Genomic DNA, 23,099 nt, shown 5'->3' with positions numbered 1-23,099 from the left:
GCACGCAAAACACTCACGGCTGTTAGTAAACCATTCAAAAGATTCGCCTCTCAACACAAAAAGCATGTTCGCTGTGATCGGCCCCTTATGCAGCCAAACTTATATTAAGTATTAAGTAATATTATATATTAAATAATATTTTTTAATCAGTCAATTGATAACATTAATCGGTTACAAATGCACCCTTTCAGTTAGCAGTTAATTAGTTATTTTGACCATTCTTACTACAAAACAGCAGCCCCAAATGTATCAAAATAAAATGCTGTATTTTGTATTTTGACATTGACATTTCTTTGCAAACCCTCTATCAATGGGCATATTTGATTAATCCCTTCACCATATATCTGACTTTCTCATTCATTTTGGCATAAATTTTGTACAAATTTAATACAGAAATTCCTGTGTTAAAGATGATTTCTTTACCACTGTAAAAACCATCTAATGCAGTTATAATGAGTTGGAATATAGTTCTGTATCTGTAAGTTTTTTTTTTTTTTTTTTTTGCAATTGAAGTCTTCAATACTTAATGTAAAAACATGATTAAAATCTCCAGTTTTAGTAATTTTCATAAATCATGTTTTTTTTTTCAGTTGTACTCTTCAATTAATATTGAACATGATATCTCTAAAAAAATTAATTCTCTTTTTGCAAATAAACTCTTTTTATATATCCTACTATCACCATGTAACAGGAGTCTGGATTTTTTGACCAGTCTGTACACACTGAGGTATTATTAAATATTAGTGTCTCATATACTGTATTGTTGCACTGAGAGGACTGATATTTTATTCCAACTAATTTCTTAAGGAAAGATGCTTTTGCATTGTACACTATACTGCCATTAAATTTGACTGGTTTTAGCATTGTGCAGCATGCTATTTTCAATGATTGTTAACTTGCTCCCCATATATTTAAAAGTAAAAGTACCCATATATTTGTCTGTTACTTTCTTTATGTGTGTTGCACAGTTTCCATCCATCCATCTTAATCAATTTTTCTGTTCTGATCTCAAGCTTAGGCAAATAACTTGGAAGTTTTTTTTTTTTTTTTTTTACGAATATGAGAATATACTGTGATTGTATATTCTCATTTTCGTATATCAACAAGAAATTGAAGAGACAAAAAGAACCACATTTTTGAAAAAAGAAACTACAACAGAGAAAAAAAAAACTGGAGGGGTAGATACGTTACACATTAAAGAAAAAGATTATATAATTTACAAATTTCAGTTGTTTTTAAAGCCTTTTTTTGTAAAAGAGTTAGAATCTGTTTCAAAGTAATACTGCATTTGAGTCCCTGGTTCACTTATTTTGGCAATGCCGTTACTCTAGTTTGCTTTGAAAGGACTTCTCACTTTTTATAATTGAGAATGTTGATGGGGAATTTTCCTTGCTGTGGGAGAATGTTTGGTTTGGTTTTGTTGATTATGGAATGGGGGCTTTACATAAAAAGAAAACATATTTTCTTAATCTTATTAACAAAATTTTATATAAACACCTTCAGGTATCAATCAGATACTGGATTTTTATGATGTCATCATGTAGACTTCTTCCAAAGTAAGTTTTACAGTATTTTAAATGTTGACAAAGTATTTTGATAGTATTTGAAGTATTTTGTTTGGAGTTAACATGTTCTCCCCGTGTTCACGTGGGTTTCTTCCGGATGCTCTGGTTTTTCCCCACAGTCCAAAGATATGTGCTATAGGTGAATTGGTGAATATGTGTGAATCAGAGTGTATGGGTGTTTCCCAGTGATGGGTTGCAGCTAGAAGGGCATTAAACCTATGCTGCATAAAACATATAATGGATAAGTTGGTGGTTCATTCCGCTGTGGCAACCCCTGATTAATAAAGAGACTAAGCCGAAAGACAATGAATGAATGAGTAACTTAAACAAAACTGACGATAATGATACCCGTAGTGTTACCATTAATTCCGAGTCTTTTTTTCAGCATTTCTCTCATCACTGTAAATATTTGCAATACATATTGACTTGAGTTTTAACATTTTATTAGTGAATCCTCAGGAAGAATCAAGTATATCAGACAGCTATGCAACAGGGCTGCCAATTATCTTTCATTGGGCTTGAGACTCAACTGGCAGTATTCTCACGCCAAGAATCCACTCTCACTGATTACCCTCTTATGATTTACACCCACCACCCCAATCCCACTGCTCTTTTGTTAGTCCTCTCTTATGATACCGACACAAAATGGGGACAGGGGAGTGATTCTCCAAGCTAAAAACAAAAATTGGCAGCCCTGCATGTAATAATAAACACATAGCATTTTAAGGCATATCATTGGCTGATTTTGGTAAACATTTTGTACTAGACATGTGGTTAAATATTATGTTTGTGTGTTTTAGTGTTGTCAGAAAATGTGCCAGTCCCGGAGAATGTGAGAGTAATCTCTATAAACCTGGGATTAGTATTGGAGTGGGATCCACCACAAACAACTAATAATCATCCATTTAAGTATACTGCTGAACTGAAGTAAGTTACTTTTCAATGTCAATAAATGTACTAGATGGTTTTAACAAATGCATCTTGACAATAATCCCATGCTAAACAAAACTGTTTAAATGCCCTGACCTGTCACGTAATTTGTTTTATTGTGAAGTAATTGATTAATTAGAGACCGTGATAAATAACCATGATTCACTGATGTTTACTTTGTTGTTTATTGTTAAAATATTAAAAAATTTACTTGACAGTTAAAAAGTGCCATTTAATTACTTCATGCCAGTATAATATTCTTATTTTTTTCATGCATTGGTGGAACTTATCTTCTGAAAACAGTCAAAACTCAAATTTGTAGAGTAACATCTAAACGATCAAAAGGAACAAAAGGAGCATGCAAATGCACTTTCAATTGTGTACTGGTAGGTTGCGATAAAATGGCCAGAAATGGTCTCTCAGTAGCGAGAAGGTCTTGTTGGCCCCAGGGTGGCCAGTGCCCAGAGAGGAGTGTACAAATTTGATGTGGGGTATATGTTCTGACTGTGGAAGGAACTAAAGACCAGGGGCCTCATGTATCAACGCTGTGTACTCACAACAACTTTTTGAACGCCAGGTTTCACGCTCGCGTTTGGATTTACTAACGATAAAATGAGAATGTGCGTTGGACTTCATGTCTAGCGTACATTTGTTTCTTGTGTGTGTTTGTTTAATTTCTATTGGCGACTTCTAGATTGCTATTAATTTATAATGAATAAAATGGGTTAATTGGCACAATATATATATTTTTACCTATTATGTGATTTAGAACATTTAAAAGCATTTGCAAATGTATACAACCCTTAGTCCTTGATAATGGCAGTGTTGTCCTTATTAGAGGCCATTGTCAATGGTCGAATTCGAAGGGAATGCATTTTTTAGGCATCACAGTGATTTTCTGGTCCATGATGATGACTGGCTTATTAGCCGTTTCAGATTTCCAAGAGCTATCCTCTTGGAGTTCTGTGCTAAGTTGGTTATTCATTTGGAAAGAGAGACAGCAAGGAGGCTCCAAGGTGGCAGGGTGAGCGATGGATGGGTGACTTCTTGGTGAGCGATGGATGGGTGGCTTCTTGGTGAGCGATGTATTTAAAAATGTTATTCCAGCTTTTTTTGTTTGTTTGTTTTATTCAAGTTTTTATTTTTATTTTATTGAGCGTAATTTAACTGCATATCAGGAGACTGTGGTTGTCCATTAAAGACGTGGCTGTTAACTCCCCTCAACAACCCACAAACTGACAGCTAAACTTTCCCACTCTCCACATTTTTTTTTCTTTTATTATAATTTCCGGAGGACAAACTTGCTTGCTTTTGCCAATGCTTTTTCATTTTGTTTTGCCAAAGTGAAGTCATTGCCATATTTTTACGGGGGAGGAGGCAGGGAGTGGTTTTGCGCTCGTGCATGTTGCGCTCAATTTCATATTAATTCGGATGTACAAAGAGAATATGCCTGGGATTCCGCGTATGCAGTGTTTCATACTCCTGATTTTTTTACTGTGTTCACATTTACAGCTTTGTCCGTAAGCAAGCTGAGAAGTTGGAGGTGTCTCCCATTCTATGGTACTCACAATCAGACTTGAAGGGATGATTGGCTCGGGTTCATTTGAGGTCTCTTTGGGGCTATGTAGCCTAAAAAGGATATCTGCTTTGTTGTTCTTACAAACAAGGAGACATGAGATGGTAAAGTTAAATCTCGTAAAGTACAATGCCTACCTTGCTTGTCATGAATTTAATTGCTGAGCTTTATGTAGGTACTGGAGATTCTTATGATTGGCGAACACAATGAATGGATGTTTAGACCCCTCCAACCAATGCCTCCACTCTTTGTGGACAAGCTTGACAGTTAGGAGATCATGGTTTCCAACACCATAATTGGACTCCACCGGGCTGAACTTGCGGGGAAACAAGGCACATGAATGTAGTCGGAATGGCACCCCCTCCCACTAGGATAGAATGGCTCTTACTCCGGTGGTGGATGTGTCCACCTCAACAGTAAATGGGAGATCAGGATTGGGGTGGACTAGGAGGGGTGCCTGGGTAAATGCCGTCTTGAGGCTTTGGAAGGAAGTCATAGCTTCTTCTGTCCAAACTAATGACTTTGCCACGGGGTAGGCCGGTGAGCTGACAAGTGATTCTACTGTAGTCCTTGATAAACTTTCTGTAAAAGTTGAAAAACCCGAAGGAAACACTAGAGTTCCATGTTAGATTTAGGCTGTGGCCAAGAAAAAATGCCTTCCACCTTCCCCTTGTCCATCTTGACCCCAGCTGCAGAAACAAAAAACATGAGGAAGTGGATAGTTTCCTGATGAAACACACATTTTTCAGCTTTCAAGAACAGATTATGCTTACGGAGATGAGACTAGACTTCTCTCACATGCTGTTTTTGTTTTGCTAGATTTCTGGAAAAGATAAAGATGTTATTGATGTAAACAAGAACTGACTTGAATGGGAAGTCACAAAGTACCTCATTCAGGAAGTCTTGGAAGACATTAGCTAATCCATATGGCATCACCCTATGTTCATACTGGCCACTCGGGGTGATAAAGGCTTCCATTTTTCACCCTCTAGGATTCTGATAAAGGTGTAAGCACTTCTGAGGAAATGTTTAGTGGATATACAAGCCCCACGAAGATGTTTAAGTGCAGCCAGGATGAGGAGAAGTAAGTAATGATTTTTAATCGTGATGTTATTGAGAGCTCAAAAATTGATGCAAGGTCAGAGTCCCCCATCTTTCTTGGCCACGAAGAAGAAGATGGGCAGGGCAGGGGATGTAACCTTGAACTAGGGCCTCTTCTACATATTACTCCATGGCCTTCCTTTCGGGAATGGATAAGAGTCAGACATGTCCTTGGGGCACTGGCTCATCTTTGTTCAGGTCGATCGCACAGTCCCATGGCCTGTGACGGGGTAATTGAGTGGCTCTCTTGGGGCAGAAAATGTCTTGAAAATATTTGTAGCGGTGAGGAATCTTCTCGGAACACTGCTCAACCGGACTCTATGGCAATTGTAAACACAGACATAGGATTAAAAATGTTCTTGAAAGGACATTTTGGAATACATTTAGAAAAAAAAACAGTCTTTTCCCAATTCCAGTTTTTCTTCAGTACCCCAAGAGAGCACAGGATTATGCTTGACCAACCACGGCTGCCCTAGGATGATGTCCACGGGGACCCCTCTGAGAACAAAAGTTCAATCTTCTCCTCATGGAAAAGACCCACTCTTAGTTGAACAGAATTCACAACACGATTGATGTGATGACGATTTAAGGGCTTTCTGATGATGGACTGTACATTATAACTTTTCTCAGAGGACCGGGTCTTACAGCAGAGCTGATGGCAGAGAGCTCCAGAGATGAAATTGCTGAACCGGAGTCAAGGAGTGCGACCACTAGAAGAAAGATGTTAGGTGCAGTAAGTGTCACAACAGTTGTTAGAGTTAGCATTTTTTTTTTTTTTTTGCATAGCATGAATAGCGGGGTTAACACTGTTGACATGTTAGACAAATGAGTCATGTAGCTCGGAAATGCCTTACTCTTTCACAGTATGAACCTAGACTCCGATTCAGCTGAAATCCGTCTCTGCGACGGTAAGTTTTCCTTGGTCAAGAATCATGAGTTCGGGGTTAGGGTCTGGAGCGGTTAAGGAAACAGGCTACAGGCTTCCATACATGCTGAACCACAAATAGACAACTGGATGAAGTTTTCCAGACCAAATATATCATCATAGGCTGATAACTGCATTCTCGGACAGGGTTCCAACCTCTGATGATAGGTGGCTCTTTCATCCCAAAGGGTGGCTGTTGTGAGGGTAAAACATTTTAAAGAATATTCTTGGATTGACATTTTACCTTGTTTCAGATTATATAACTGTTAACCAGCAGTAGCCTCTTCAACCGATAGGCCAAAAACAAAAAGCGTTAAAATGTTCAGTAAACAGTTTGATGGATTATGTTATTGCTCCTTCCTGAGTTCTCAAGATTTCAGCCCAACACAGTGCCTTTCCTGAAAGCAGAGATATCTTGAAAGCGAATATGCGAAACCTGTTGCACTCCTCTGTCTGTCCAGCCTTGTGTCTCAGAACTGGACTGAGACCAGAACTGAGTGAGTAAATGTAACAGTTTATTGTAGATAGTTGAAAAAGAGGATATATGGCAAACAGGTAAAGTATTTTCTCTTATAGATAATGATCATTGATATGTAATTTAATGGACAGGAGATTGATGGTTACAAAGAACATAGATGGGTTCGGGAAACACACAACCAGGAGGGAACCACAATAAGAAGAGAAGAAGACACCGTAGGTTAACTGGAGCAGACAATTATTATTGTCTGACAATTATAGTGCGTTAACGCATGTGATTAATTTCAAATAATTAACGCGTAAAAAAAAAATATTTAACGCAGTTGCAGGTTTTTTTACATCCTGTTGTGGTGGAAGCACTGTTTGAAGGCAAATTTCAGTATAAAACAATTAGTCGCATCACCAGGCTCTCCAAAGTTTCATGCAATTTCGGGTGTTTCATTTTTAACTTTCAACTTCTGTTGTAAGTTGATTCCGCATGGCAGACAGAAAGAAAATCCTCCATTTCGTGACTCGGTGTTCCTTTAAGGTAATAAAATCACTGCTTTGGCTACACGGTAGAATTTTAATAAGAGTATAATCTTAATCATATTAAAATCGGAGTATTGTAGTCTTATGTGAATGTACTCAGAAAGTCTCTGGTGAAGTCGCGAGCTGTCAAAGACAGGGCATTACTCTGCCTTTCAGCATGAGCCCTCATAGTTTAGCGTGTTTCCTCATTAAACGCAACGAAATCGTATGCTTTGGGTTGTTGTGTCAGAATCCTTGTGAAATACAGTAATTCTTTAGGATTCTTTAGTTTAAGCAAATTTGATCAACGTGATCATGCGTGTTGAATCTGAAGGGAGTCGCTGGAAGGCCGTTGGGGCCAAAGCGTCTGCAGCACGTTGTGTGTGTGTCTGTGTGTGTGTCTGTGTCAGGCCCGTTGAGGGATGTCAGAGGTGGAGTGAGCGACGTATCTGAGTTGGGGCGTGTGTGCGCAAGATGTGCCTGAGTGAGGGGTGAGTTACGCGCGACATAAGCTACCCGAAGAACTAGGAGGGATGCAGGGGAGAGGGGTGTGCAATGTATCTAACGACTGGTTTGCGAGTAATTATCATACATTTGCAGGCATCCGGGAGTCTCTGTGCACTTGCGGGATACTCCTAGTCTTAGCAACTGGATGAATGTAAAGGAGGATTAAGCAAAATTGTTTCTACTCTATAACTAATGTTCTCAACTCACAGCAATAAAACTTTACAATGAGTGCAACAGTTAGTATTCTATAGTTTATTATTATAATTTTTCATTTTCCATATCTACAATGCCTGTATTTTGGCACTTTTTTGCAGTCCACTTAGAATCCAACTTGGAAATCAATGTTTTCTTTATTGGCATTGATTGTTTTGAAATTTAAATGTCATTAACATGCCTGCGTTTTAATTTCTTTAATAAATATGGCTGTCAAGCCAGGATCTTGATGGTTTATTGTGGGTATGTTGTTTACATGAAAAAATCTGTTACACAAGTTAAACAAAAATTCTATTAAACAATTATATTTTGAATTTTAATTCTAATAAACAATTATATTTTGAATTTAAATAGTTTTTGTCTTGCGCTTACATAAATTTTACATTTGAATAGCCAAATTTACAGGCAAATTTACAAGTTTCAGTATTTTAAATGTATTTTAAATGCGATTAATCGCGATTAATTTTTAAAAAAAGATACGATTAATTTGTAAAAAAAATTTTATCGATTGACAGCACTAATATATATATATATATTTATATATTAGAGATGCAACGATGTATAGACCAACAATCTGTATCGTTCGATATAAGCTTTTTTTTCCACTATCGGCCTATTGTCTAAAAACATCCGATTATCAGTGCCGATATATCAGCTATGCAATACATTTCGCGAAACGGCTTCCCAAGTTTATGGGCGTGTATTTCACCAGGCTCAGTCCTGCGTCCGACCCTGTCTCGCGAGTGGAGATTGCTTACCTCCTGGCGAAGGATGCAATCGAGCCGGCCCCTCCAGCGGAGATGGAGAGCGGGTTTTACAGCCCGTACTTTATCATGCCCAAAAAGAGTGATGAGTTACAGCCAGTCCCAGATCTGTGCGTTTGAAGCGCTGCCGTCACAGGCCGCGCTTCAAAATACTTACGCAGAAGCGCATCAACCGATGCATTCGTGCTCAGGATTGGTTTGCAGCAATAGATCTGTTGGATGCGTATCTGCATGTCTCCATACTTCCAGACCACCGGCAGTTTCTGCGGTCTGCGTTCGAAGATCGAGCATGACAGTACAAGGTCCTCCCCTTTAGGCTCTCTCTGTCTTCGCGGGGTTTCACCAAGCTCGCGGAGGCGGCCCGTACGCCCCCTCGGCCAGCGGGCGTCCGCATGCTCAATTCTCTCGACATTTGGCTGATTTTAGCCCACTCTTGGGGACAGTTGACTATGCACAGAGACAAGAGCCCCTCCTTTCTCGGGTTGGAGCTGGACTCGATCACCATAAAGTCGGTGACCATAAAGAGCCAGTGCTGGACTGTCTGAGAGAGTTCGACAGAAAAATGTAGTCCCCCTGAAATCTTTTCAGAGGCTCCTGGGGCATATGGCATCCGTGGTCGCAACCTCGCCGCTCTGATTGCTCCATATGACACCACCACATCATTGGCCTCACGATCGGGTCCCCAGACGCGGGCACACACCAAGTGACTCTACTCCGCTGTGTCGCTGCGCCCCCATCCCCTGGAGGGACCTCTCTTTCCTATGAGCCAGAGTACCCCTGGGTTAGTCGTCCAGTCATGTTGTCATTTCGACAGATGCTTCCAGTACGGGTTGGGGGGCCGTGTGTTGCGGGCATGCTGCTGCGGACCTGCGGAAGGGAACCCAGCTGCATAGGCATATCAACTGCCTAGAGCTGTTGACAGTGTTTCTCACTCTGCGCCGCTTTTTACCGGCGCTGAGGGGGCGACACATGCTGGTCAGGACGGACAGCACGGCGACGGGAGCGTATATCAAACGTATGGGGAATATGCGCTCCCGCCGCATGTCTCAGCTCGCTCGCCGTCTGCTTCTCCGGAGTCACTCGTGGCTGAAGTCGCTGCATGCTGTGCCAACGGGCTCTCACGGCAGCTCCTTGCCCCGGGAGAATGGCGACTCCACCCCGAGTCTGTTCAGCTGTCATGGGCACTGCCCCACAGTTTGCCTCGGGGCATGCACAAACTTGCATTTTCCCCAGTGAGCCTGCTCGCGCAGTTTCTGTGCAAACCCAAGGAGGACGAGGAGCAGGTGTTGTTTGTTGCGCCTCTCTGGCCCAAACAGACTTGGATTTTTGAACTCTTCCTCCTCGCGATGGCCCCCCCTGGCAGGTCCCTTTGAGAGAGCACCTACTCTCTCAAGGACAGGGCACCATCGGGCACCCTCGCCCAGATCTGTGGAACCTCCACGTGTGGTCCATAGACGCGAGGAAGACTTAGGTAACCAATGGGGGTGGTTAATACTGTCACTCATGCTAGAGCACCCTCGACGAGGCATGCCTACGCCCTGAAGTGGAGTCTATTCACTGAGTGGTGCGCTTCTTACTGAGAACACTCCCGATCTTGCCAGATCAGTGTTGTGCTTTCTTTCCTTCAGGACAGGCTGGAGCGAAGGCTGTCGCCCTCCACACTGAAGGTCTACGTGCTGCCGCCTCTCATGCCCTCTTGGCACCTCGCGGTAGTGCCACGAGCCTACGTGAGGAGCCCTTCCAGCCACTCGATTCAGTATCCTTGAGTTTTCTGTACTTGAAGACAGCTCTGCTGGTCGGGTTGGCATCGGTTAAGAGGGTCGAGGACCTGTAGGCATTTTCGGTCCGTGACTCATCTCTAGAATTCGGGCCAGCCTACTATATCGGCCCAGCTATATGCCCAAGGTTCCTACCACGCCGTTTAAGGATCATGTAGTGTTACATTGTTGGCATGCCCGCTGGTTAGCCTGTGTTCTGGGTATAGGTGCCTGCTATGTGTGATCCCCTGCGGGCGATCCCATAAGCTCACTCAACCACGGTTTAGTCCCCCCTGTGTTAAGGCGGGCTCGTGTCTTCCCTCCCCGCTAACCATCCTTTTATGTACCCCTCCCCTGTTTCCGGGGCTGGGCCACAGGCTGTCACCAGGTCTCCCCTCCTTGGGTAGCAGGTGAACTCCGCAGCGTCCTCCCTATCATATTAAAAACCCTTTACCTGGTTATTTTTGACTTCCTGAAAAATATAGCCAAACCTGAGTAGGTAAGTAAGGGCCAGGGGACACGTTGGAAGACTGCATCTCGTGGCGTTGTAGGTGCACTCGCTCTACTGCGTGGCGCACCCTTCGCCTGGGAGTGGTAAGGTGCTTTTGTTGTGGCGTTTTCCATAGATTTCCCCATAGAGGAAGGTTTTCCACATAGCATTGGAGTTCCCCATACAAAGGGGAATGCTATGGTTACTAAAGTAACCCTCGTTCTCAGAGGGGGGGAACGGAAATGCTATGTACCTTCACCACAACGATCGTCCCTTAGCTGTTGAGCGTGAAAGTCTCCTCAGTTCAAAAGGATGTCGAGCATTGCACTAGCCGGTTCTTATATACTTGACTGATTTTCATTGATGCCAGCTGTGCATGCTGACGCCGCCAATTCATTTGGCATTTCATTGGCCCGATTTTATACTCTTTCAGATGATTGGTTTCTGACGAAAACCCCATAGTGGAAGGTTTTCCACATAGCATTTCGGTCCACACCCCTCAGGGAACGAGGGTTACTTTAGTAACCGTAGCGTTTTTCAGCTTCTTATTTTCGCTCAGGAAAACACACTAAGCAAGGGCTCATGCGGTCCTGGGGATCGTACTTCGTACGTGGATTACTCAGTTAGCTGGATTTGGATGTTGACCATTTGACACGATCCAGGATCGTTTCGTTATTCAAAGCTGATCCGAGAGTTGTTGTCATAGCAACAGTTCTGGCATTAGAACAATTTGTGTATATTAGAAATGCACAATATGTGACTTTTTTTAAAAGCAGTAAAACATATGCAGTCATAAACATGTTTTGACAGTTAACCCTTAAAGACAGAGACAGTCGCCCGCGGCTAAAAATAAGTATTGCTCTTAAATGTTTAATAACTTTTGATCCGCTAATCCGATTCATAGAATTCAAAGATTGGCATAAAGAAGAGAATCTCAGCTTTCCAGTGCTGTATCACATTACATTCACGGACTTTCAGAGGCTCCGGAATCAGTGCGGTTAAGTCATCAAAATTTGACAACGCTGATTTGACAAAGAAACGCTCGTCACTGTGTCTCCGGACAAACCAGACATGATACATTTATGCATTGTCCCTCCTCCATGCCCAGATTGGTTCAAACTCGCTATATCACAACCAATAAGCATAGGTTTCGCTTTGTGGACCAAACGAGCTTTTTGAACAACACAGAATGAAAGATAGGCTGTACATTTACGCACGGCTAAATAAAACGCAAAAAATTAAAAAGTTTTGCATGAAATAATTCTCATACTAAGTATTTTTGCATGCACAGCAGCACAGAAACATGACAAAACAGTGACACAGCTTAAGACGAAGTGTTGCTCTTGCTATTTTCAAAAGACACAAATGAAGGTGCGGCTGTTTGTCTGCATTGCAGACAACCATATCCATATCCATTTCCACAGACAACCATATCCATGCTGGCACATAAAACCTAAGGATGGTCCATATTGAATCTAGTTTAGTTATGTAACTATTTATAGTATAGTAAATATTTATATCTATTTTTTTACTGAGGATTTGCACCATGTTTATTTGGACTTTGACGCATTATTTATTATTTTCTTATTTTTTTATTTGTTCATTGTAAGTGGTGTTGTTTATAGTAACTGAAAATATATTATTTGGAAAAAGTCAAATTTGCTTCACTGTTCTGTTATTTTGTAACATTTTTTTTCTGTTTAGTTTATTCCCAGAACTTTTGGGCAAATACATTGTCAGTAAATAAATGTATTTTTTCCCCCCCATTGAAAAACGCCTTGGAATAACATTGAAATAAATTGCTATAACTTGCTCAGGGAATTGTGGATGTAGAGAAAAATTTATTTTGGACGTATAAAACATCATAGCATGTATTTCTAAAGAAAGAAAAACAAATTTCATAAGGTTTTGTTTGTAATAACTAGAAAATGCCACTTTTTGAAAAAATCGTTTCTGGAAAATTCTGGAATATTTTCTGTCTGTTCATATGTTTTTGGACCAAAAAATATTTTAGACTGAACCTTTAAATGATACAGATTGAAACTTCAGGTTCTCCTGTTTAAAATGATATATGACACTTGAGGCTGACTGCTAAAATAAAAATAAAACTGCTTTTAAAAAAATAATAATATAGGTAGAGTTGGGGTCGAGTCCACCTTTGTTGAGTCCAAGTCGAGACCAAGTCCTTAACCAGTCGAGTACAAGTCCAAGTCCGAGTCCAAAAGGGGTCGAGTCGAGTCCTTAACATCCGAGTCCGAGTCGAGTCCGCCCGAGTCCAGACAGTCTTAAAACTTCAAAAAAAAAATTTTTCTTTTGGCTTAGTCCCTTATTTATCAGGGGTCGCCACAGCGGAACGAACTGCCAACTAGTCCAGCATATGTTTTACGCAGTGGATGACCTTCCACCATTCACCCATTCACTCATTCACACCCACACACCACGGCCATTTTAGTAAATTAAATTCCCCTATAGTGCATGTGTTTGGACTGTGAGGGAAACCGGAGCACCCGGAGGAAACCCACACCAATACACGGAGAACATGCAAACTCCACACAGAAACACTCCTGGCCCAGTCGAGACGCGAACCAGTGACTTTCTTGCTGTGCGGTAACAGTGCTAAGCATTGAGCCATGGTGCCACCTATGTAAAAAAAAAAAAGTAAAATAATAATAATAAATCAAAGGTATGAAACAATTGATATTACATAACTTGTTTTTAATAAACATCCATAAGATGCAGCACGGTGGTGCAGTGGGTAGCACAATGGCCTCACAGCAAGAAGGTTACTGATTCGAGCTGGCTTAGGGCAAAATAAACACATACTTATCTGTTCATTCAACTTTGAACTGTCTATTCTCTTCATCAATTCTTTTCAGTGAGGCTGACATCTTCTTCTATTAAAAATTATTGCTTTGCTGCAGTGTGTTAAAACAGGTGAGCACGCACAATTATCCATTATGATCATGAGTAGGCCCGGCCCTAACCAATTTGGAGCCCTAGGCAAGATTTCTGGTGAATTCCAGTAAATTCCACTGCTAGTGTAGATATACTCATAAGACACTTATTAGCTTTGTCTTGGACATTCTTTCATTTTAATAAAGCAAGTGTACAATCAAAATACTTTTGATTGAAGTTTTTGCAACTCTGGGAAACCTCGAAAAAATACGCAGCGATTATGCATAGTGAAACCTGTGTAAGTTTTGCAAGTGGACAAAACAAAAATTTAAACAATATGATGATGATCTTATTTTAACTAAACATGCTATGAAGCAGAAAAGAAGGATGAAGAGTCAGGCAGGTAAGATTAGCCCTAAAACGCTTCACAATTCAGGTCTAAAAAGACAACAGATAATTCTCATTCATTCATTCATTTCTTTTCTTTTCGACTTAGTCCCTTTATTAATCAGGGGTCGCCACAGCGGAATGAACCGCCAATTTATCCAGCATGTTTTACACAGCGGATGCCCTTCCCTTCATATGCTATGGCCAATTTAATTCATCAATTCACCTATAGTTTTTGGACTGTGGGGGAAACCGGAGCTCCCGGAGAAAACCCACGCCAACACAATGAGAACATGCAAACTCCACACAGAAACATCAACTGACCCAGCTGTAGCTCGAACCAGTGACCTTCTTGCTGTAAGGCGACAGTGCTACTGTCATGTTCACCAGCGAACAACCACCAGATGTCGCTGGTAAACACTCACTCATAAAACTACATATCTGCCTTCTTCTGGACTACATATGCATACATGCACTTCTCCTAGACACTCACACCTGCTCACTCATCCAGCTTGATTACATTTGCACACCTGAGGACTTTCAGAGACTGATTAACACACACTATTTAAGCCACACATTCACCCCTTCAGTTTGCCGAGTCTTGTTTATCTGTAAGGTGACATTACAACGCGTTATCCTGGTCTTGTTTTCCCGTGTTTTGTTCTTAGCCCTGTTTATCCTTGTCATCCTGTTTAGCCGCCTGCCTTATGACCTATTGCCTGTTTACTGACTACGATTCTGGATTGTCTACATATATCTGTTTGCTCCCGTATTGACCACTGCTTGCCTGACTGTGAATAAAACCTGCATATTGGATCCTACCTTCTGTTGTTGGTGTCACTCCCCGGCGTTACAGCTACTCACTGCGCTACCGTGCAGCCCACAGATAATTCTATAAAACATATCTTTTTGTATCTTATGGAATTGTCAATTTAAATTAATATTCTTGCAAAAGACTTCTTAAATGATCTTAATACATCACTCCAGTTGTGTCTTTGTGTTCCAGTTACATTTAGAACAAATTTCTGTTATTTATTTAGAATATTAATTGTATAATAATATTAATCATAATAATAATTATATATATATATATATATATATATATATATATATATATATATATATATATATATATATATATATATATATAAACGGTGGGTGGGGGGCTTTTGAGGATATAGGTCATCGTCCTAGTCCTCAGTTCAAAAGACAGTGATGATGACATCAGCATACAACTATGCATAATTCTGAATCATTTTAAAATGAAACAATTAAGATGATTAATTGTGCAATACACATATTCTTGCACTCTGTCATTGACTACATATAAATAGAATCAGAAATGTGTCATTATCAGATTGTTGCATATTCAACATGTAGGGCAGATATATACTGCTGCTCACAATCAGTAATGTTTATTCTCACACAGAAGACTCACATTGTGGACCTAATCTCTCCAATGTCTCTCATCAAAATATTACCTGAATAATAATTTTTACGCAGATTCAAAGTCAAACCTCATTCTATCTTTAAAAAGATTAAATTATTGCTTGAATTTGTGGACTTAGTCCAGTGATTATCCATTCTGAATGTTGTCTGGATTTGAATATAACTCTACATTAAATTCATTTGTGCTTTTATTGACTTAATATAATATGCAACTCCAAGCAACATTATTACAACGTTTTTGCTATTCCATAATTTAATTACTGTAATTTTACACAATCTTTATACTCTCCTAACCCTACCCTCAAAAGCAGAAGCTGATCTGGGATCGGGGATGAGTTTATTATACGGAACGCGTCCGTCAGTTAGCATGTATAGGCTACACTGATTCAGAAATGTGATGATCGACGCACATCTTTAATGGAAGTGAATGCAAACATTTTTATATTCATTTTAACGTGCTTTCAAGCCAAAATAAAGCGAAAGCACAATTCTCTTGAACAGCTCTTGCAGTTCTATCGCATTTGAGATCGCTGTGTTGACGGTGCTTTCACTTTTCATAGAAAGATTAAGCATAAGGGGGACGTATTGGAAAATGAAACTGGATGATTGCGGGGATGTCATTATAAGAGTCACACAGGAAAACTTTGAATATTACGGAGTCCGGATTTGAGAAGCCTTGGCCTAAATAAAGTGCTGAACGCATCTTTCTCTGGCTCAGAGCCAAAGCGTGAACCCTCTGGCAGTTATTTGCGGATATATTGACACCAATATAAACAACAAAACAATATCGCCAGTATGTTTTAACATCATCCCTACGATATGAATGTACAATTCAAGTAAATAAGCTCTTACCTTTCCTTGTTTTCTTTCAACATGTCGGTAGAAGAAAAATTATTGTTGATTTTAAAGACATTATTGTCCTAAACCTAGCCACGCATTGTGTGATATATGGCTATTTCTGGTTACACGTTTAAGGTGATGACGTGCTGCTGCTGTCTGCTGGTACAGTGCGGTGCCGTAAATAAAAGCTGGCATGCAGCCAGAGAGATCGCTAAATTCTTGTCATAGTTTCATGCTGTTTATTAATTTTTAATATCTTTATTTGTGTTGTGAATGATGTGGACTCGACTGGACTCGTGATATTTTCCGGGTCCAAAATGTCCATGTCCGAGTCAAGTCCGAGTAAAAGTTTCCCCAAGTCCGTGACAAGTCCTAGTCCAATGAAAACTGGACTCGAGTCCGGACTCGAGTCCGAGTCCAAGTTCGAGTACCCCAACACTAAATATAGGCCCATTAGGTGCCCACAAAATACCTCTAGGTCTTTAAGGGTTAATATGACGGTGATTTGATGCTTCACAAAAGTTGCAGACACCTTTACCAATATCAAAATGCTTTTGTAAACCCAGTTATTCTTTACACCGATTAAAAAAAGGCTACTATAATAAAGAAAATATTTTCCAAATGTAGAACTAAATACACTGATATGCATTGAACAATAACAATTAACAAACGTGTAGTGTACAGTCCAAAGATAAAATTACTTTTATAGTTTAGTATTTGATATTTACTATTTGATTTGAGTATTTTGCAAGGGTTTTATGACTCCTGGCTCCAAGAAGTCTGGATTTTCATGACAGCTTAAGTTGTCCAGGGGGACTGGAGAGATATGCCTGTCAACTTCAGAGACATTCCTGCCCAAATACACACACACACACCCACGAGGCTTTCCCGACAGAAAGAAAATGAACTAAAAAAAATGAACCAGCACAAGACTAAAGTGTTATGTTTTGTAAACTTTGTATCTCATTTCTGACTTTTCTTACCTGTGTAACCTCTCTTATAACCTGTATGCATGTTCCCTTTAGGCCTTTTTAAAGCATAAATATTGTAAGGATATGAAAAATTATGTTGATGTACTTATAAACCCCCCATGTTTGGTACCGATGGGTTTCTGCTGACATTTTACAACACATGATACATAGAGCAAAACCATAACTCGCATTGCTTTATTCTTTAAATCCCTGTATTAAATGCCTGTCCGCATGCTCTGGGCGGACACTCAAATTTGCATACGAGCAGCCTCGAGACAAAGGAAGGTTTGCGCGCAAACTTTCTCCTGAAATCATTGGTCAGAATGCTGAACGGGTTGTCACGTGACCCGCAGGTATAACCAGACTTCTCCCCAAACATCCCACAGAGAACGTCCTAACAAAGAACCCATCAAAAGGGCCATGCGGCTTTTCTACGCCGCATGGACTTTTTCCCGCCACGCTTTCTTTATTTTCCGGCAAAGTAAACTCAGTTTAAAGTTTGCGATCGCGTTCCTCAGAACTGTATTACAAACTCAAGGCATCAAGAAGGACATCAAAGGAGTTTCATCAGGACGGAAGCATAAAGAGAGAGAACCCAGACATTAAGTACAGGTACTTTTATTTATGCGATTAAGCTGTGCCCCTTTTATCAAAAAGGTGTTTTTTATAATCTTGGTGGTCCTAAATGGTGCGTGTGGAACTGAAAGTTTTGTCACTCTTTTATCTGAAATCTCTATTTCCTAGCTTTACTATTTCTCTTTGTTGTTACACGTTCAATAAACCCGATATCTCCATGTGGTTTACCTTTGTTTTGTGTTTAATATATGTTTGTGCGTTTGTTCGTTATCCGTCTGACTAGTCAATAAATCCTATTATAATCAAATTAATTGTATTGTTTGCCTCACGAGAAAATGTCACTGAAATACAGATTTCCCCTACCTAGCTATTATAAGTTGTTTAAAACTTTTGAATGATTAATCTACCTCACAAGAAGTAGCAATTAAATTCCCTTTTTCTAAATGAATAGATCATTTCCGTGTCCGCTCGGAAGAGCGGCGGCTCTGCTTGTGTTTGTTTGGTCAAATTAACAATTAATTGATCCGGAATATTAATGATTAATAATAATTTGTTATTGTTGATAATTAATATTCATAATCTGGGAATCCGCTCGGTCGCGCAAGCATGATCATATACAATCATATGTTTGTTTGACCAAACTGACTGAAGCTTAAGCCAGAATATTAATAATTAAGAATAAACCGTTATTGTTGATTATTAATATTCATAAAATGAGCTAATTTCTGTTACAAACGGTTTACTGCTAATTTGATGTCATTTTGCTCACATGGATAATTGAATATTAATCAGATGATGTCATTATGCTGATGTGCCGTCAGCCAATCGTTGCATTGCTGATCATGATTTCGAGGATCGATAGATCTGTCCTTCACAACACACGCAGCGATCTCAGATCAGTTTATCTAGATATTCTTTTCTGATTCGTGAACTTGTTTGTAGAACCAAATTAGCCAGAGATCAGTTATCGAGATGAAAAGATCCAGGATCTGCCAAATAATCTTAGATCATTTAAGCAAGGTACGAAGAACGGACTCCTGGTGCCATTTTGTGGATAGACAATGCCAACCGTCTTTGGCCGCTGACAAGCTGTCTCTTAGAAATTGTAAATATTTTAATATATACACTATTCTTACAAATAAACTGCGTAGTTGCAATCTAAACAACTACATTCTTGACTAAAAAAGCCTCAAAAGTAAATTTTGTAAAATACATTGCAGTTTTGTCTGAAACTAACGTTATGGTTTTAGCTGGCTGTATTTTTGCCTCCCGTTCTTTCGCTCTCTTCATGCTGGTCTCATTTTTGTAGGTCAGCCTTCACGACAGCTGATGCCTGTCATTTGTGTAGGTCTGCCTTCAGAACAGCTGATTGGTCAGGAGACCGATCTATCATCATGTGACGACGTAGCGCGGGGATATAAAAAGCATGTCAGGAAGAGCGGGAGAGCGCGCTGTTTTCTTTGATCTAGTTTTTCGTGTATTTTGATGACATGATTATGCTTTTCGTTGTTTTTGCTTAACTTTCGTTTGGGCAAAATTATTTTGCATTACTTTTGCCCACTTTGTTAGTTTCGTACATTTTTATTTTGATTAATTTGTTTGTTATTTTTTGGCTCAGCTCTTTGCCGACAATATTGAACTATACCTCCTCAAGTTCACTCTTTTCTCAAAGTAAGGTGGATAGGGAAGATGTCGACTTTCATTTTGCAATCACGTAGAATATGTATCATTAAAGACATCAGGTAAAAGGTAAACGTCATCTTTTCTAAAAATTTTATTCTTCAGTTAAGTAAAGGGAAGAATGCGTCGCACTGCGCAGAAGACCTTTTTTTTTCATCAGTTTATAGCCAGGTAAAGGGTTATTCATGAGTTAGAATTGTTTTGTTATATTTCTTTCTTTTGTTTGGTTTCACTATCTTCCCCTTACTTGAGTTTAACTATTTTTTTGTTTGATACTTTGTTCGAATTTGCTACTTATGTTTTTTTTTTATAATTGTAAATATTTCTTTTTTTTGTATATATTTGGGCATTATTCTGGTTTCATTTTTGTACATAAAATGACTTGATGGCAGTTCTGTTGTCAGTGTCTTTTGCTCACACACTCACTCTGTGAATTTTCCACACTTTTTAAATGTTATTCCTTATACGTTTCATGAAACCGTTACGACAGATAGGCGTGCGCTTTGTCAACGACACAAATTCCATTTCTGTACTCCACTGGAAAACCAAAATGTTCCCACACAGACAACTTAAATGTGTCTGGGGGATCTGCAATCTCAATACTATGTGAAGCAGCCATCCTGCATGCAGTTGTAACCGAGTGTGTTCGCTCAAGTCACATGACATGACTACTAGTAAAATACTAACTTTAGAATATAATATTTAGAACAAAAGCTCATCATAACTAATACAATTACTAATACAATTTATCAAATGTGATCAAATAAAGATGTTTAAATGGGTTCAATTAGTTACAACAAGTGACGTCAACCTTAACAATGGGCAGCAGGGGTGGATGGTGTATCGCGATATTTCGGTTCGTTTTGTAATATCGTTACACCCCTAAAAAATATATATATATATACACACACATATATATATACACACACACACACACAGATTTAATGCAGTACAGGCTTTATTTACAAAAGGACATTAATTACTACAAGATATACAAACAGAAAATGCACTGGAATTATAATAAAAAAAACCAAATTAATCTTCTATTCTGCCCGGTCTATTGCATTTGCCAGGCTTTTTCTTCTTTGGCCTGGCATGGTAACTGTGGTCCTATGGCTTATTATGTTTTTTCCACGGCGACGTCTTTTCACCAAGTTTCACCAAGTTGAAGCCAGCCTCACCAACATAATTTCATATGGGACTTGATTGGCCTCCAACTCCATGACTCCCTGATAGTAATTAGACACAGTGTATGTAAATGCTGTACTGTACTGTATATCTACTGTATGTACTAATGAACTTCAGGTTTATAGAGTAGTTTACTGCAAAACACACTGTGTATAGTACAGTGATGACAGAGTTCTTTGGTTCGCTCACTGTTCCTTTAAAAAACAGAAAGAGTGAGAGGGGTCTGGATGTCCAATGCTTTTTAATGCGTTTACCTAACCCTACCCCTAACCCTACCTGTCATAGTGATGTCACTCACTCCATTAAGTGCATTGTGTCTGACAACGCATCCCTGAGTGATGCAATCTCAGCTTGCATCATAAATAGCTTCTCTTGATTTTTCCTCTTTTTTAAAATTTGTATTCAATATTTTTCTATAACATATAAATTTGAGTGTACTCATTTTGGACAGTTATCGTAAGTTATTTTGTTAGATAAGCTCCAGATTTGGCTTCAGTACTGACTGATCTAATGTATATGTCAGGGAACACAGGCGGACACAAGTGCAGGTTAGGAAAAGTTTATTATTGATCAGAAAATAACCCTTGAAAAATCAAAAGAAAAACAAAACAAAAAAACTGCATAAAAAACTCCCAGAAGAGGGTGCTGTTAAGTCCTCAACAACAGAGACTGGGTCCTGTCACCAGACACATCCAAAAGGGGGCGCACCGTTCACAATCTTCTAAAAAGGAGAAAGCAAAAGACAACCGGGGTGAGCCAAAAAAGGTATACAAACAATAGAGTCTATAATGTTGTTACCCGGCATGGGGCGTGCTGAAGCGTGGCCGTACGGGAAATGTGGAAGTGAAGCATGAGCAAAGGAGAGGAAGCCGGCAGTCAGTTGAAGCCGGTAGGCTCCGTGAAGTTGAAGCAGTCCGACCTGGGAACAGAGGAGGTTAAGGAGAGGCAAAGTAGATGGTTCTGGCGTGGAGCAGCACAACAAAACGAGATGAGACGAGAGTGGCTTGGAGTGGGCGCACTCGCAAACAACAATCTAGCACACGACTACACACAAGAGGGGAGTAAATAGGACACGAGAGGAATCACTCATAGAGTGCAGGTGAGTGAAAATCAGTCTTAATAGATGGAAAATGGGGAGTCCGGGTATGATCAGCTGCTGCTTTGGTCCGTTTATTAGCCTGGGCCAAGGCCTTCCTGGCTCTCCTCCAGGTGCGTCGACACCGCTGGACAAAAGCAAGAGCAGACAAAACAGCAGCTTCGGGTTTCTGCGTGGGAAACAAAGGAGGTTGGAACCCCATGGAGCATTGAAAAGGGGACATAACTGTAGCAGATGATGGTAGGGAATTATGGGCGTGCTCGACCCAAAGTAATTGTTGACACCAAGAGCCAGGATTGTGAGATGTCAGGCAGCGGAGAGTAGTTTCCAAATCCTGGTTTGCCTGCTCGGACTGCCCTTTGGTCTGGGGATGAAATCCTGAAGACAGATTCGTAGAGGCCCTGATCTGTCGACCGAATTCCCTCCGAAACAGGGAGACAAACTGAGGGCCCCTATCAGAAACTACATTGACTGGAAGACCATGAATCCGGAAAACATGATCAATCACCATTTAAGCAGTCTCCTTGGCTGAGGGGAGTTTGGGAAGGGGAATGAAATGGGCTGCTTTGGAGAAGCGGTCCACCACCGTGAGAATAGCGATGTTGCCTTTAGATTCTGGTAAGCCAAAATCAAGGGCCAAATGTGACCAGGGGCTGGATGGGATGAGAAGGGGGCAGAGCAGACCAATGAGAGGCATGTTGGAATTATTGTTCTGAGCGCAAACAGAGCAGGCGGCCAAAAAATGCCTGACGTCCTTGACCATAGATGGCCACCAGAATCGCTGATGGATGGCAGCCAGCAATCTCCTGACTCCTGGGTGACAGGTCTACTTAGAGGAGTAACCTCACTGGATTACTTCAAAGCGCATCTTGGTAGGAACAAAGAGACATCACGCTGGAATCCTCCCCCGTCTTGGACTTGTCCTCCTGGCTTCCTCAACCCATCTTTCAATGTCCCAAGTGAGAGATGCCACCACCATTTTCTTGGGTAAAATGTAGGGCTGTAACGATACACCATATATAATCGAAATCGCAACACTCAAATCTACGATCCTGTGTCGCGGAGTGATAAGGGAGAATCGCGACACACCCCGTGATACCTTTCCAATAACGTCACGCGTGCCTGCAAAAGTTGAGCTAATTAACACTTTTTTCGTTCGACATTACAAGCACTGCTCCGTTTAAGCCCTCGCAATATTTAGC

At 40.3% G+C, this 23,099-nt stretch overlaps 1 protein-coding gene across 5 annotated transcripts in view; it reads left to right on the top strand.

Moving 5' to 3' along the window:
• The window catches only part of crfb4 (cytokine receptor family member b4), a 143,865-nt gene that overhangs the window by 45,042 nt on the left and 75,724 nt on the right, over nucleotides 1–23,099 (top strand). For all 5 annotated transcript variants that reach the window (XM_087267152.1, XM_087267153.1, XM_087267150.1 and 2 more), the window contains 1 exon segment: nucleotides 2,366–2,492. In XM_087267152.1, the coding sequence (XP_087123278.1) occupies nucleotides 2,366–2,492 (127 nt within the window).

The sequence above is a fragment of the Danio rerio genome, chromosome 9, assembly GCF_052040795.2.
Source record: "Danio rerio strain M-AB ecotype USA chromosome 9, GRCz13ab, whole genome shotgun sequence".
Lineage (NCBI taxonomy): Eukaryota > Metazoa > Chordata > Actinopteri > Cypriniformes > Danionidae > Danio > Danio rerio.
This window is presented reverse-complemented; position numbering and strand designations above follow the sequence as displayed.